This window comes from Polyodon spathula, chromosome 2 (genome assembly GCF_017654505.1).
Source record: "Polyodon spathula isolate WHYD16114869_AA chromosome 2, ASM1765450v1, whole genome shotgun sequence".
Taxonomy (NCBI): domain Eukaryota; kingdom Metazoa; phylum Chordata; class Actinopteri; order Acipenseriformes; family Polyodontidae; genus Polyodon; species Polyodon spathula.
Window position 1 is genome coordinate 69,267,718 of NC_054535.1, and position 18,120 is coordinate 69,285,837.

General features: G+C 39.1%; 1 protein-coding gene across 1 annotated transcript in view; it reads left to right on the forward strand.

Annotated features, from left to right (window-relative positions):
- riok2 (RIO kinase 2 (yeast)) overlaps positions 1 to 11,376 on the forward strand; it is an 18,681-nt gene extending 7,305 nt beyond the window's left edge. The window contains exons 4-10 of the mRNA XM_041227495.1: positions 1,074 to 1,249; positions 3,034 to 3,122; positions 6,159 to 6,350; positions 6,575 to 6,667; positions 7,194 to 7,655; positions 7,942 to 8,038; positions 11,068 to 11,376. Of these exons, the coding sequence (XP_041083429.1) occupies positions 1,074 to 1,249; positions 3,034 to 3,122; positions 6,159 to 6,350; positions 6,575 to 6,667; positions 7,194 to 7,655; positions 7,942 to 8,038; positions 11,068 to 11,229 (1,271 nt within the window). The 3' untranslated portion in view covers positions 11,230 to 11,376. The remainder of the gene's footprint in view (positions 1 to 1,073; positions 1,250 to 3,033; positions 3,123 to 6,158; positions 6,351 to 6,574; positions 6,668 to 7,193; positions 7,656 to 7,941; positions 8,039 to 11,067) is intronic.
- The last annotated feature ends 6,744 nt before the right edge of the window (positions 11,377 to 18,120 follow it).

Sequence of the window (18,120 nt, forward strand, 5' to 3'; positions counted from 1 at the left end):
CCTATAAATAGTAAAACCAGAGAAACTGATAATTTTGCAGTGGTCTCTTAATTTTTTCCAGAGCTGTGTGTGTGTGTGTGTATATATATATATATATATATATATATATATATATATATATATATATATATATATATATACACACACACACACATACATACATATATATATATATTATATATATATATATATATATATATATATATATATTATATATATATATATATAATATATATATATATATATATAATCTTGTGTCTTTTTTGTGTTTCCTGGAAAACAGACAAGTGTTGGAATGGGCCAAAAGGAAATAATCAGATATGCATCACATGCGTTTAACCGTCCCTGAAGTCAGAATTGTATAGGGTCAGACATTTGAGTGCTGGCTGTATATAGGTGCTTGGTTAGCAGGGGCTTTCATGGCCAAGGCTACATGTTAATGATGATTGAAGTGGCGTAGTCTCCAGTTATTCTGTGGCGGGCCATTCTGGAGAACAGACTTTGATTTCCACTACCAGCTTTCCTGAAGAATAGTGTCTCAGAAAGATGCAAACACACAGTTCTAGGATATTTGGCCTACCCCTGTAGATGCGTCTCCACACCTCTGCAGTTGGTAGTGTGATAGAATAGTTTACAGTATTACCAGCTCGATGCTGAAGAAGTCAGCTGTCAGGATTTAAACAAATGTAAGTGTACAAATTCACAAGTAAAATTACCAGAATTGCAGAGTAAAAGCACCTCATTCTACTACAGAAAATGAAAAATGCGAAAGTGCTATTTCATTGAACACCAAGCTAAGAACTCTGTTCAGCTCAGACAGTTTAGAACAGGGATGTTTAGAACAAGAAAAATAATAATAACAATAAATGCATAAATAAACTTTGTCCTAAAATCAAAAAGCTCTGCAATTTGAAATTAAAGCCCAGTCTGTTAGTGTATCCATTTCCTTACCCAAGAAAAAAGAAAGGAGAGACACCTTCCGATTTTATATAGCTGCTCAGATTTACAATTTGCAAACTGTCTTACTAGCAGAGAAGCACAGTAACCTACTGATTGCCCTTCCCCCGCCTTAGATATCTACATTGTAGCAAATGCAAAACAGGAGCAGTTTGCATTGAAACTTCAAAGACTGGGGCGAACCTCGTTTCGGAACCTGAAGAACAAGCGGGATTACCACCAGCACCGGCGCAAGATGTCTTGGCTCTACCTTTCCCGTCTGGCAGCCATGAAGGAATTCGCATACATGAAGGTATGTGTGTCCCAGGGTAGAGTCTGCTTTTAAAGCTTAGATCTTGAAATGGTATGTAGTACACCATAATATTGATGTGGTACAGCCATCTGAAATGTCTTTAGAATATATAACGTCTTTTTCAGGTAATGATTTAAAAAAAAAAAAAAAAAGAAAAACATTAATGTTTTAGGTGCATGATACATATTTAAATACTGTAAAACAAGAACATTTCGCAAGCAAGAGATGTTTGCTAATTTTGCGTTTTATTAAAATTCTGCAAGATTAACATGCCGTGAAATATATTATTCATACATGTGCCGTACATTAAAAGAAAAAGAATTGCAAACATTTATTGCAGAAAAAATGGACATTGAATTAAGTTGCCACAAAAAAAAATCCTGTTTTACAGTACTATATAGTACACATGCATTTGGTCTGTAGACTTGTGTAAGTACTGGAAACATCTAAATAACCTCAGTTTAAATGTTAAGTGCACTTCATACTGCAGGAATCTTCGTGACATATATATTATTGCAGTAGTACAACACTGCTATTATGTTATGGACTGTCGCAATGGCTACCGTAAATTCAGCCAGCTGGGTTTTGACTGCAGTGGCAAAAGAGTTAGGTGGACATGTGCGTCTGTTTGGTAGTGACAGTAAAGTGCTGTTCCTGATCACTAAATTCTGTCTTGTGAATACGTAACAATGGCAACCAAGCAAAGCAGTGTGTGGAATTTCTTTACCAAGCAGGAGAAAATGGAATTTGCAAACTCTGTCAAGGAAATGTTTTATTCAGAGGAGGAAGCACACTTGGTTAATGTGCTCCACATTTATTTTATTTTATTTTATGTGCTTATTTTTATTTTTTTTAAATATAGGCTACTTATTTAAAAAAAAAAACTATGGGGTAGATGTACTAAAATGGGCCAGTCCCAGAACAAACATACCGCTATTTGCATTTTCGTTATGACAATTCGCAAAGTGCACATTTTGTCATATGTAGTAAGAAGAAATATGTTAATGAAGAGAGCCACAGTATGCTAATTATGAATACCTAGTGCACTTTTTTGTACTTTAGCCTACTGGCAACATAAAATAAATCATGCTGGTGCATTGTACATATTGGTGTACAATGCGAAATAAAATATTATTTTAAATTGAAACTAAATGATTAGGGTTTTTTTATGGTATTTTAATTATGATTAACAATTGCGACTGTTTAAAACATGCTTTCAAAAGTTCACAATTGCCTGCAGCTTTAGTACTTTACATTAAAATATTTCTGATCCTTCATCGCACTGTCTGCACTCTGTTTTTGCGAATTCATGCAGGAACTGCCAAGAAAAGGCTGAGCTTGTTTTAACATTGTCTTTATTAGCCGGCCAGAGACCCATGCTCACAATTGTATTGTCATGTTTTTTACATTTTCTTTAAATTCTCAAATTAATAAATCGATACCCGAGTAGTAAAAAGAGTTGTGTGAGATGCAAGTAATCCCACTCTGATTTCTCGTGGAGCAGATATCATTTTGTATTGTACAAGCTTCTCTTTAAAATCATCCATGTCGAACTAAAGGCAAGCCCATCCAGCTTTTGTGGTGAGGGGGTTCTATCCTAATATAGTTTGATCATTAACATTAGTCTGATATTGTTGATTTGGCTAATAAAGGGGGTATGCCATTGTATTACTGACAATATAGTGTGTGTATGTATGTAAAAGTGACACACACATGCCAGCAAGAAGAATGAAGTAAAGATTTTGTATTTCAGCAGTAACAAAGGACCTCATTGTTTGTTTTAGGCTTTGTATGAGCGAGGGTTTCCAGTGCCTAAACCAGTGGACTACAACAGACATGCTGTTGTAATGGAGCTGATCAATGGATACCCGCTGTAAGTGTTATCTGTGGCTTCTGTCTCTCTGACATACATTGCTGTCCTATTGAAATCCATTTCTTCCCTTCCACCTTAGAGATGCTAAAAATACACTGCTGTCCAGGATCTTTGAGATTGTAGCCAAAAGATGTGCATCACTTGGAATTTTAGCATTGAGACATAATTAGTAAAAAATACTGTGAATATAATTTAGATATTTTATTTAATCATGTAATCAAAGAAACTACTAAATGATATTGCAACAGTGGAGTGGAAGCTATAGTAGCAGTACATTATTTAATGTTTTATTTCAAAGTGTTACTTTTCATTATTTATTATTTTTCATTATTTAATTTCTAAATGTTACGTTTTTCAATTTTTTTCATTTCTTCATTGTTATATGAAAAATACAAAGCGGTATGTAATTCGATAAGTTAACATAACATTATTCAGTAGGTTTCATTTGACTTTACGAAGCAAAATTATTTAATTCTGTAGTGTAATACAAAACTTTTGGCCATAGCTATAGAATTGGGAAACGAATGCCCTGGATCCAGTCGTTCTTATATATATATATATATATATATATATATATATATATATATATATATATATATATATATATAAAACAGTGCCTTGCAAAAGTATTCAGACCCCTGACCAATTCTCTCATATTACTGAATTACAAATGGTACATTGAAATTTCGTTCTGTTCGATATTTTATTTTAAAACACTGAAACTCAAAATCAATTATTGTAAGGTGACATTGGTTTTATGTTGGGAAATATTTTTAAGAAAAATAAACAACTGGAATATCTTGCTTGCATAAGTATTCAACCCCCACACATTAATATTTGGTAGAGCCACCTTTCGCTGCAATAACAGCTTTAAGTCTTTTGGGGTAAGTATGTACCAGCTTTGCACACAGTGTCGGAGTGATTTTGGCCCATTCTTCTTGGCAGATTTGCTCCAGGTTGTTCAGGTTGGTTGGACGACGCTTGTGGACCACAATTTTCAAATAATGCCACAGATTCTCAATGGGATTGAGATCAGGACTTTGACTGGGCCACTGTAGGACATTCACCTTTTTGTTCTTGAGCCACTCCAATGTTGCTTTGGCCTTGTGCTTGGGATCATTGTCCTGCTGAAAAGTGATTTTCCTCCCAAGCTTCAGTTTTTTAGCGGACTGAAGTAGATTCTCTTGCAGTATTTTCCAGTATTTTGCTCCATCCATTCTTCCTTCAGTTGTAACAAGATGCCCAGTCCCTGATTATGAGAAGCATCCCCACAGCATGATGCTGCCACCACCATACTTCACTGTAGGGATGGTGTGTCTTGAGGCATGGGCAGTGTTAGGTTTGCGCCACACATAGCGCTTTGAGTTTTGGCCAAAAAGCTCTATCTTGGTCTTATCTGACCCCAAAACCTTTTCCCACATCGCAGATGGGTCACTCTCATGCTTTCTGGCAAACTCCAGACATGCTTTCAGATGGAACTTTGAGTAACGGCTTCTTTCTTGCCACCTTCCCATACAGGCCAGTGTTATGCAGAGCTCTTGATATGGTTGACTGGTGCACCATTACTCAACTCCCAGCCACTGAACTCTGTAGTTCCTTCAAAGTGATTGTTGGCCTCTCTGTGGTTTCTCTCACAAGTCTCCTTCTTGTTTGAGCGCTGAGTTTTGAGGGACGGCCTTTTCTTGGCAGGGCCTGGGTGGTGTGATGCAGCTTCCACTTCCTGATTATTGATCCAACTGTGCTCACTGGGATATCCAAACACTTGGATATTATTTTGTACCCTTTCCCTAATCTATGCATTTGTATTACTTTATCTCTAACTTCTGTAGAATGCTGTTTGGTCATTATTTTCCTTCAGATTCACAGCCTTACCAATGATCCTTCAACAGTGGGGTTTTTATCCAGAAAATGTGACAGCAACTTTAATGGTTCACAGGTGGAGGCCAATGGTAAGGTAATTGTGTCCTCGTTAGGGCAGTTTCTTTCATGTCCTACAGTGGCCCAATCAAAGTCCTGATCTCAATCCCATTGAGAATCTGTGGCATTATTTGAAAATTGCGGTCCACAAGCGTCGTCCAATCAACCTGATCAACCTGGAGCAAATGTGCCAAGAAGAATGGTCCAAAATCACTCCAACACTGTGTGCAAAGCTGGTACATACTTACCCCAAAAGACTTAAAGCTGTTATTGCAGCAAAAGTGACTCTACCAAATATTAATGTGTGGGGGTTGAATACTTATGCAAGCAAGATATTTCAGTTTTTTATTTTTCTTAAAAATATTTCCCAACATAAAACCAATGTCACCTTACAATAATTGATTTTGAGTTTCAGTGTTTTTAAAATAAAATATCGAACAGAACGAAATTTCAATGTACCATTTGTAATTCAGTAATATGAGAGAATTGGTCAGGGGTCTGAATACTTTTGCAAGGCACTGTATGTATATGTGTGTGTGTGTGTGTGTGTGTGTGTGTGTGTGTGTGTGTGTGTGTGTGTATATATATATATATATATATATATATATATATATATATATATATATATATCTCAGGGAAGACTGTCATTGTGTCATTAGGATGTCATTAAGGCTTTCAAGGGTAGGACAGGTTTCTTTGTTTGCACAGCTGACATTGTGAGGCCACGTTAGGAATGGAATATCTAGTATCGGAGGGTCACTCACATTATAAAAACAGATTTCGATATTGGTACAAAGACATTCCCTTTGCTTTGCATTAATTATGTGGTACAGTGGGGTTTGAAACTGCTGATTCTCTGGAGCCGGATGTTACAAAAATGTTTTTTTTAACCATTGTCCAGTTGTTTGCTGATTTTGTTTAGTTTTCTTAACTAATAAACTTTTTTTTTGTTTGTTTTTGCAAATGGAAGGAAGGGTCACTTCCAATCTTCATTCTGCAGTTCCATAGACTCATAGTCTCATGAACCATTTCAGCTTGCAACTTCATATTTTCAGCGTTGGAAACTTGAAACTTCTATCACCTAAAATAGTATTTTACTTTTGTATATATTTTTTTCAGTTGCCAGGTACACCAGGTGGAAGATCCAGGTGCTTTGTACAGTGAATTGATGGACCTGATTGTGAAATTGGCGAATCACGGCTTGATTCATGGGGATTTCAACGAGTTTAACGTGATGATGGACGATGAAGACCACGCCACAATCATTGATTTTCCACAAATGGTGTCAACTTCCCATCTGAATGCTGAATGGTAGCCTAATAGATGAGTTTCTGGTTGTGTGTTTTATTACTTGTGTTTTTTGTTTTACACAGAATAAGTCAAGGAACAAAAAATACAAGAAAGAAATAGATTTAAAAGAGCCATCAGTAATAAAGAATAATAACCTAGGAATCCCTATGCCCTTATTTCCAGGTTACATGAGAAGCGTATAAACACCGCAGCATTATTTCTAACTGGTTCACACCTTCTCCCAGGTATTTCGACAGAGATGTCAAATGCATTCGAGACTTCTTCCTGAGACGATTTGGTTATGAAAGTGAGCTGTACCCCACCTTTAAAGACATCCGGTAATTTAATGTATTTTTATTCTTTCTATTGCATGTCTTACTCAGTTGGGCGAGATCGACTAAGGGGCATCATGTGGCGTTCAGGGGTGCCCAGTACCTATAACTACACCAGAGCCTGAGGACTCAGCTGATTGCTGGCCTGCAAAGGAGAGTGCTCCTCCTCTAGCTCTGTACTTAATGCACAGGCTTCTGAAGCTGTTGACGTGAAGACGTGAAGTCTACAGAAAACACGACAAATAATTTCACCTCGTTTGCATTCTATTATGATACGATAATTCACACAATTTTCACTAACATTTAAGACTGGCAATCATGCTACTTTTGCTACAGAGTAATTTGGTTCTGGGTTTTGGGAAATGGAGAAAATACAAGGATTTTAAAAATTCAAATATACACACACATAAATTAACTCTTGTTGTTAACTTCTGTATTCACTTCACAATCCCTGGTGTACTTGTTAAGCAGACTAATAAGAATAACCATTTTAAAGCCAGTCATAGGATGTCCTATCAATGTTTTGATGCAGGAAGGAGTTGTCCCTGGATGTGCAGATTTCTGCCAGCGGCTACACCAAAGAGATGCAGCTCGATGATGAGCTCCTGCACCCAGCAGGGCCTGAGGGAGAGCATGAGGGTGTGGAGGAGTCCGACGAGGAGGAGGAGGATGGGGAGCAGAATAGTGAAGTTGGATCATGGGTTGGGTCTGACATTACTGAAGACCTGAGCCCCTTACAAGGCCAGGTGGACCTGACTGAGTTCAAACAGGCCTTACTGGAGCTGGAAGGAACGACGGCAGAGGGGACTGATCAGCCCTGTACAGAACGGGGGCCTGGAAGTGCCATAGTGACAGAGCGGAGTGATCAGCCCCGTACAGAACAGGGGCCTGGAAGTGCCACTGTGACAGAGGAGAGCAACGGACGGGAGCTTGAAGACGAGTGTCCTGATTTAGTGGACCTTTCTGCAGCCAACAAAGAGTTCAGGGCTTTCAGGTATCGTGCCTCAACATCACCAGTGTATACGTGCTTAAATCATTTTACATGTACATAAAGTCCATGTAGGTCGTCACTAATTACTGATACTGATATCTCTCATTTTGAATTTGCAGCCGTGGCGAGAATGTATGTCACTGTCTTACTTGTTTCTAATGCAGCTGGATTGGTTGCCTACACATGGTTAATCACTCCTGCAATCAGAGAAGGCTGACCTCCAGTAAAGTGAGTGTTAGTTTATTTCTAGACCTCATCGTTGAACATTTTGTCCTTTTCCAATGCACAGAGACGAGGCGAGCATGCTGCATGTCAACGGACACAGACGGAGAACCAGCAGCATGACGTCAGTTGGCAGCATGGCAAGCTGTTCCACGATCCCGCCGGTGAGTTCAGTGTTCCGAAGCAGCTGCACAGGAAAGGGTTAGAAAAGAAGGACATTCTGATTCATGTTCTCGTGGGGGTGAAATACATAAATGCCTTGTTCTCTGCCAAGGCGCACAGATCTGAAACTTTAACGCATATGTCTTTTTTCTAGATTTATTGTTTCTAGATGTAACTGAAGTGGGGCGGGGGGGTCTATAAATGAAACACTGGAGCCACAGAAGCAAGTCATTTGTTTGAAAGGAAAGTGATTCCAGAACGTGAAAGGTTACCATACAATTCCTGCTTTTCAATTCAGATTCCTTTAAAATCAGTCCCTTTGAATCAATCAGAATTGATTTTTTAGAGACAAAGTCACTGTTGTGATTGTTCATCAGCTTTAGTTTTGAAGCCAAATTAGTTGACTAACAAACAGTGACTTCAACTTAACTGATGTGTTGTCACTGTGAGCAGCTCCTTTTAACATAATACTGCTAATTGCAATTGTAATCAGTGATGTGTTGGAATTTATTTAACCCTTTGTGGTCCTATGTCGGACCAGGTCCGACGTTACAATTTTCCTTTTCCTGTCCAATGTCGGACCCTGTTCACAGGTCTCTAGTTATTTTTTCTCCAGAAAAAAACCTTTCAATGGCTGAGTGAGACTGATAAGAGCCGAATGAAACCGAAAAAAAGGGGTTTAGCTGAGCAATAGAGCTAGCCCCTGCACCACAAAGATAACACGGACACAACAATGGAGATAGCTGCTTCCTCATCCAGCGCTCAAAGAATATCACAGACATTTGCAGAGCTTTTTGAGATGTTGTAGTAATAAAATAATGACTTGGATCGCATTATTGAGGCTTTTGGTGATAAAACGAGTGATCAGGAGAGGATTTATCAGTATGCACGTGTATAAAGAGGTATGTGAAAAATACAGTGAACAAGGGCTGGTGCTGGGCTGGAGATGCAGCACTGGTGAGTTTAAACTTGTTTTACTTTGAAAAAGAAATATTTTAAACAGCGAGTGTAAGATAAACAACCCGTGTGAAAATAAATTGGACCTGACGCTCCTGACAAGCACTGAATAAATGGACTGCAAAGAGTTAAAGGGGAATAGGAATTGAGAATTAATTTTAAAAATGAATTAGACTTGAAAACCGTGAGTCGACCCCGTCCCCGATCAATACCACATAGGCTCATGTATTAGCCCATCTTGTTGCTGTCCATAATATTAAAACTTTAACCAAGAGGCAGACCTGTGAGCCGATGGAGCCAAGTAAGCTTACATGGTTTCCTGTGCAGGACAACAGCATCTTTCTACATCAATTGCAGATTGTCTTTTTTAGCCTTTTGTTCTCAGACAGTGAATGAGTGCCCCCTAGTGGTTGAAGCATACAACTGATGTCACTAATATTACATTGTAAAATGTATCAGAGTAAAGCTGCTTTTTATAATGATTATTTGTAGTTTTAGAGAGGGCTTTGGGGGGGGGGGTCACCTTTGTAAATGGATTTTATTTTTCCCCTTATTTGAAAGCTGATTTTGGTGCAGTTAGACTAGACACCACCATGGAGCTAAGCCACAAACTACAGCACTACATCATACTAGGTTCACTGGAATATATGTCCACATCAAACCAGGCAGCCAAATAAAACAGCCTTGCAAGGCTAAAGAATATATCTGCAACAACTGGTGACAAGCCCAGTGTATTTTGTTCAAGGCGATTGATAGTATGCCTGACACATCCCTAAGAGAGCAGGAATTGCTGGGGGGAAAATCCACTAGTGTGACTAGCAGTAGAACGTTTTTATTAACTGCTTCATTTTTAGGTGCTTATTTTTATGTAAATATTTTCTTGTTTGTTTTTCTGGGCTTTCGCTGTTTATATACTGTATGAAATAATTGTTTTCGATTAATTTCCAAAATCCTTAGGTGATTTTTTTTCTGCACAATATGCATAAACTCGACAGTACTTGCACACTTCAATGTACCACCTTTCCTTTGCTGTTTTCAACAACAAAATCCTTATGGTCACAGCCATATTCTTCTGGGGGTTTTGTGTGTTCAGGAATTTTTTTATATTTTGCCCCGATGTGCAATTATGTTTTAAATTTGACAAGCGTGTAAACGCTCCCTATAGTACTGTAATATAGCTTTTAACTGTCACGAGCATCTCATTTTAAATCTCATAAGCATGTTACAGTCCTCCAATAGAAATGTAGAAATTTGCTGCCACTCTGTAATTTGGGTGGGTTTAAAGTATTCAGAACAAATCCATGAGAGATACAAGTGGGAAGTAGGGACATTGCCCAACTACACTGATAAAGGTTTTTTTTTGTAGGTTACTGTAGTTTATTTTTTTGCAGGAAAATGGGTAAAATCAGCAAATGGAGTCACCATGTTTTTCCGATGTTTATTGGATATTCACGGATTTAATTTATTTTTGCGCGCTGTCTAATGCACGTTAGTAACACAATCATAGCGGTGCATTCGGATGTGTAAAAGGACAAAACAAGACCTGCCCAGTTTAGATATTATATAAAAAGACTAGTGCATTCTGCAGTGCAGAGCCATTAATACAGCAGAAAGTAAAGGCAAAATTAATTGCCCTGGTTGCATTCCCTCTTTAATCCAGAAGATGCGATTGCTTCCTGTGCACCTGAGCGGTGAGCGCTGCCCTACAAGCACTCGCTCTGCGGTTTTATTATTATCCTTTGTAGTCATTTACAGGGGACTTGACCTACTTGTTTGTACCATTCAACCCAGTGATGGGGACCATGTGACCTGTCCAGTCTCTCTTCTGTTCTGATGGGACCGTGTGGCCTATCCAGTCTGTCTTCTGTTCTGATGGAGGGGCTCCCTTCTCCCTCTGGTGCTGGCTGAATGTATTTGTGATTTTAATGAAAACATAATGCATGATGATAATTAATAAATATTACCATCACTTCTTGCATTACTTCGATGAGAGGTGATGGAGGGGCATGGAAGCAGCTGCGCAATGAGATATATTGTTACTGTATGTTTTAATAATGTTAACTGCTTCTCGTAGGAATTGGTGAAACAGAAGGTGAAAAGGCAGCTGACGAAGCAACAGAAGTCAGCCCAAAGAAGGCGCTTGCAGAAAGGCGAGGCCAGTCTGGTCACGAAAGAGAGGCGGGACAACCTCCAGGATATTAAATGTAGTGTGGAGGCAGCTTCGTTCTGGGGCTGAAAAGCACAGCGCCAGCCATAGCATTGGAACAGCTGGAGTATCTGTACAGGATTGCATTGTGGAGCTGTTTTTATACCAGGAACTGCTTGCAGTACTGTTCAGCAATATTGTACATTATCTAATGAATAAACTTTCATAATGATCTCAGCAACTGAATGTTTGGCAAACTTTATAATTGTGATATAATTGTGTTTTGGAATGGGTAGCTGTGTTGTAGCATTGCCATGGTGTAGCTAGGGCACAATCACCATGCTGTATGATCTGAAGTCTGCAAAAAAGCTTTTGTGTCTGGTCTGCCAGGTGGCTCTCAAAATATAATTTGGCAAAGGATCAATGTCTGTAGACATTCCTGAAAACCAAGCTTGAAGCAGGTGATGGTTTGCACTGCCTCCTAATGTATACACTTGGAGGCCCAATTCAATTCATATCAATGCGAGGGAACATTTTGTGAAATAAAAAATAAAAAAAAAAAGAATTAATTGTACAACAATTCCCCTACCCACCCACCCACATGCTGGTAGAATACTGATAAACATATTATACACCATTAAAGCAAAATCAGAATTCAGGCTTCTCGAGACAAGTCCAGCAGTCAATCAAAAAATATGCCATTGCATGTCCAGCTACAAACTTGAGCCCAGATATAGTTGTAAATGTTCTGTTGTTCAAACAAGAAAGTAAATAGCATACATACTGAACTGTGCTGCATTTTTTTTTCCATAGGAGTAACTTGAGACCCCCTGCACAGTCTTGTCAATCAATACTCAGCCCTGCTTTTAGTTTTCCCAGCAGACAGGAAATGTGTGTTTCTGTGACTTGAGTGGATGTAGGAATGTCATTTTCTGTCAAACACATTCTAATCAGAGACCATGTGTGTGTGTGTGACCTTGTGTGCTGTGATAGTGACTGGGTGGTTCTTTTGGGGATTGCTTGGTCAGCATTCTAATCAGAGACTGTGTGACCTTGTGTACTGTGATAGTGACTGGGTGGTTCTCTTGGGGATTGCTTGGTTAGCATTCTAATCAGAGACTGTGTGTGTGTGTGTGTGTGACCTTGTGTACTGTGATAGTGACTGGGTGGTTCTCTTGGGGATTGCTTGGTTAAGACATTTTTAGTACAGGGTACTGAGAGCGACTGGATATGGGGGTGTATGATGAAACCTATCTGTCTGTTCACTTACCATTTTGAATGTGGGTTACGGAAATGTTTTTCACGATGCTAATTCTGTGGCTGAGGCTGCACTGTATTTTGGTAACAAACTTCGCTCCATCTCTACCCCGTGGCAATCCATGATATATATGAAAAAATAAACACATCTTTAGTAAGAAAAGACTGGAAGATTTGTAGAAACATCAGTACAGCTTCTACAGGACTGGCGTAACAGGATATAAAATGAAAAAGGAATTCAACATTAGTAAAATGTAACTTTGAATGTTTTTTTTTTTTTTGCGTTTCTGCCTCCCCTGTGAATTTATGTTGTTCAGAGTCCTTCTAGTAACTTGATTAGAAAGCGAAGCCGTGCCAGTCAGAGTAGCATGGAGCTGCCTACCTGCTGACCAGTACGAGTCCAAGTGTATTATTCAGAATGTTGCTGTAGTGTCTAACATTGGCATGATTGTCAGATTCTATTTATTTATTTATTTAAAAGTTCAGGCCAGAATAACCCATATGAGATTCAAGACCTCTTTTCCAATCAAGACTTGAATGCCTTTTTTTTTTTTATTTCAAAAGTAAAAATAAAATCATGCATCCCACATGTGGGAACAGTTTTATGCAACAAACAAGTTTCTTTCCTCTTTTAAAAAAAGAATGCTGAACTGTTCAGCTTCAAATGTTGAAGCAGATTACATTGTGCTTGGTGATGAATGCCATGACCCTGAATGACATTAATCACTTGAGTAACTCCTCACTTCAACTGATGTGTTGGAGCAGATGGATCATGTCAGACCCTAAGGGGGCCCCTGTATATTTTAAAAGTGCTGTAAAAGCTCAGAAGCTCAAGCTCAGGTGCCAGGTAGAGGACTCTCGATTTGGAGTCGGTCTGGTACAGTCAGTGCTGTAGGGTCTCAGCTCAACCAGACAGGTGGGAATTGTATTTGCAATGTGTGTTTAGGTGGTTGTCTTTTCTGTCTGTTTTCAGGTGAATGTATCTGGTTTGTTGTGTGACAAACAGTACTGGACTTGGAAATAGAACTGTGAAACGTACACAGCACATAGACTTTGTTTGAATGGCTGCCCCCCCCCCCCCCCCCCCCCGGTGGTTGGTGATAGGTGAATAGCATCCCCAGCATGTGGTCTGTGCTCTGAGAATGTAATTTACAGTTTGGGAGTCAGCTTCAGTTCCTCAGTGGACACATCATAGAATCATCACACAATTCATTGCATTGTCAATCTCTGCTTGAGCAGAAACAGAAGGGAAGGAACTGCATTAAAAGCAATCATTGCCTCCGGGACACTTTCTGTAGCAAGGTAACCAGTCAACAATTAATTAAAATGAACTGCTACAGAATTTACAACTAATTATCAGAAATGATCAATTTCTGTGGGGCATTATTATTACAAATATTTGCAATAGTAATAAAAGCAGAATTTCTTCTTCATTTGGACCACTGCCGTTTCATGACTTGGGGTGTTTACATGGCAGATTTCTTTATTCCGCAAAACACCACGTAAGAGCTGCATTAGAATGGCTTGATTGAGGTTAAGCATACTTTAAGCTGTTAAGTCTGTCTGCCACAATCCATAAGTAAAAATGTTTATTAGCTTTTCATTGAGTCTCTAAGGTCCTGTACGCTACCTCCTGTATCATGATAGCCATTATAGCGAACATCAGTATAATTCCATTCTTAGCTGTTGTGCACTAACATGGATTATGTCTTCAATGTGCAGCTTTGAAAGAAAGACATGTTCCAGTGAACATGCAATTTTTATTTACTTTGCCATGCTTTCAGATCGTGGTGGTGTTCGTCACGGGCATCCTGACATCGCACACAGCATCAGCAAGCTGGCTGCACAAATCTGAAATAAGGCACATAAACAGAACTTTCTTTAACCTAATGCAGTACCAGATATCATAGCTTATAACAAAAATAAGTGGGTAGCTTATAATGAAAAACTGCAGGTTTGAGAAGTATGCAGTTAATGGAAATGCAAAATAATTAATATGTATGAAATTATGTTAGCTGCAATCACTTGACGTTGACGTACTTTACAATCTTTTAATCCCCAAACCCCCTTACAGAGTGCCAGATTGACACTAACATTGGGTTTCTTTATCGCCAGCTGGCTGCCAGTTGACACTCTGGTTTGGAACACGGCCTGCTGTCTCTTTATCCCGCCCCAGTCCAGTCTGGTCCAGTTTAGTCCAGTCCAGTCTTTCTCTCCAGCACAGGATTCCAGCTGTATCTCATGATGTGACTAGGTCATGCAGCAGGTATGCACAGAGACCTCACTGACTGTGTCCCGTTTACATTACAGCGCCAGGGGTTTAAACAGAAGACACTTCCTTCAGGAAGCTCCAGGTTATGTCAATAATTTTCTCCTCAAACTTTGTAAAAACTCCCACTATTAAATAGCAGTGCTGAGTGACTTTATTTGGATTGCAGTATAATAAAGGATCAAGGATTGGCTGGGTGAAATGCTTGAGTTGAGTGTGACCCTAGCATTAGAATCCTCTTTTGCTTTAGTTTTAGGTGACTTCAACTTCTGGGTAGACTCCCTTGATGATAAAGTAGCCTCTCAACTCATCGACAGTATGTCTAGCCTCGACTATACCCAAGCTGTTTATTGTCCAACTCATAGAGCTGGACACACATTGGATTTAATTTTTTCAACACAAATTCCAATTTCTATTTTGGATATTGCTCCAGTGGTCTGATCAGTATATGATTTCATTTAAGTTTAATATTAAGGCAGTTGGTTCTAGCCATCATACTAGAAATGATAAAAAAAATATTGATTAGACCAAAGGAAGTTCTAACTGTAGAAACTCTGACACCACTCCTACAGAAGGAATTACGAGTCATTGATTCCATCAACAAGCCTGATGAATTAGTAAAGTTATATAATCAGCACTCACTAACACCCTCAACTCTGTGGCACCTAAGAAGTGGGTGTGTCCTAAGCATCTACCTCCCAAGCCTTGGTTCACACAAAACTTGATTATTCTTAGACAACAAGCGCGCTCATCTGAGCAGCGTTGGCAAAAAACAGCTGATGAAATCTTTCCTAAGTTAACTAGGAAACAGTACTATCAAGCTATTTTTATAGCTAAGAAATCTTAACTAGCAAATCAGATCGAAATAGCCAAAAATCGACATAAAGAATTATTCAGGGTTGTAAGACAATTGTCTAATCCTCAGTTTATAGAGCAGGCACTCCCCAACTCTGTAGAAACATGTCAGGCTTTTCTTTCTTTTTTTGTTAATAAAATTAAAAATCTTAGATTAGATATCTCTAAAGCTTCGACCCAAACTTCATTTTGTTTTCAGGAGAAAGTTCCTTTGTCTTCACTAAAATGAAGCCTACTTCCTGTGATAGCGATCCTTGTCCTTCACTATTGGTTAAACAGTCCTTGGGCCTACCTTACAAAAAATTGTCAACTCCTCATTATGTCAGGGTATCTTCCCACAGGAACTGAAATTGACTTCTTTTCTCCTTTACTGAAGAAAGCTACTTTGGACCATACCTCTCAATAATTACCGTCCCATATCACATTTACCTTTCTTAGGTAAGCTCATAAAAAAACATTTTGCCTAGCAGTTACAAGAATATCTAACCTCCTTTCAATTCCTCGGGTTTTATGCCCCCTTCATAGAACAGAGACAGCTACACTGTGTGTGGTTGATGATTTACTTCATATGCTGGAGAAAGGAGGATCAGCTCTTTTGATCCTGTTAGACCTCTCAGCAGCTTTTGATACTATAGACCATGATCTTTTGTTGCAGAGGATGGAGCGAGGTGTGGGCATCTGTGGAACTGCATTTCATTGGATTAAATTATTTTTAACTATTCGCTCTCAAAAAATAACAATGGGGCCCTATTCCTCTTCAGCCTGTCCAGTCTCTTGTGGAGTCCCTCAGGGGTCTATTCTGTCTCCACTGCTTTTTAACATTTATGTGCAGCCACTGGGAGATCTTATTAGGGATCGTGGCCTTTCTTTTCATCAGTATGCTGATGACACAGAGCTATGGAAATATGTAATAAACAGGATTTTAATACTTTGTCTGCCTGTCTACATAACATTACTGGCTGGATGTCTGCAAACTAGCTTAAACTCAACCCAGACAAAACTGAGTTCTTACTAGTTGGATCAGAATCTAAACTTGCTGATCTGAGACTCATGGCATCTACGCTTATCATTAATGGAACTCATCCTCTATTTGTAAACACAATCAGGAGTCTAGGCATAGTGCTGGATAATTATCTGTCATTTATTCCACAGATGAGGCATGTAGTGAAAACTTGCTTTTTTCATCTGCGGATAATAAAAAACATCAAACCATTTTTGTCTCTCAGAGATTGTGCTACTGTCCTGAATGCTCTGGTGACAGATCATCTTGACTGCGGCAATGTTCTGTATGTAGGATTGCCGTGGTGCAGGACTAGGCTGCTCCAGAGCATCCAGAATGCCTCAGTTAGACTCCTGAATGGTCTGTATCATCGAGGCCATACTTCCCAGATATTGCTTGATTTAAATTGGCTCCCAATCGAACTACGAGTCCAGTTTAAATTACTCTGTCTAATCCATAAAGCTCTATACCACAACGGCCAAAATATTTGGCTGAAAAACTGTAGATTTACACCCCAGATAGGAATCTGAGGTCTTCAAATACAATGATCTTGCACCAACCATGTTTTAAATTAAAACCGTTTGGTTCCGAAGCATTCTCAGTCATTGGTCCAAGGATCTGGAATGCTCTTCCAGCTGAACTCCGCCTCACCTCAGAGATTATTCCATTCAGAAAAAAATGTAAAACATTTTTGTTTAGTAAATTGCACCAAATCTGGAAGTCTATTAAGTTTTATTTCGATATATTATGACACCCTCCATTCAACGTGCTTCTTTCACAGCTGCTTATAGGAGAGCTGCACAGCACAGCAGAGTGCGAGACAAGTGAGGTGTAAGGACTCATTTCATTTTTATATTCGAGGGGTCCCAGCACCGAACGCACTGCGTTTGTTTTGATTCCCGTCAGTGAGTGTGGAGGACAGTGCTGCACTGATTGGGCATGTGGACTGAAAGAAGCAGCAGTCATGTGGTTTGTGTTTCCACTGGTGCTAGATATGGTCCTTTCCTCCTCTGCTTGTTTCCACTGCATGCTATGCCCCTTATAGGAGGGATTTGCCAGTGATTATTTAAGAAAGCAAACACACACACACACACACACACACACGTCCCTTCTGCTACGTCCTGCTGGTCCTCTGATTGATACAAAAATAATAGCATTATAATACCACAAGCAACACTACGGGTTCAGTGGCAAAATGGACAACTGTGCAGTATAGTATGTGCCTTTGGTAATGGTGGTGAGGAGAGTAAGATGTAATAAGACAATTAATTATGATGTAATAACCACAGATTAGAAAAAAAAAACCCATACATGTTCTTGTGTTTTTCTTGCAATTCCCTTGTCATTTGAATTATTTAGGTTCTTTAGTTTCCCAGGCTTTTCACTTTGACTGTGGCAAAGTCCATTTTACCTGCCCCTCTTTCTCTTACTCAATTTACCAAAATCACAAATTCACTATGGTATGCTGCTGTAAGATTTTCAGAAAGGCTTGCATTCCTGGGCGTGGATGTAGCTGTCTGGGGTAGGTAATCAGTGGGTGTATTTAACAGGATTGAGACTGTCGACCAGCCTCACAGCCTCTCAACTAATTAGTTCAACA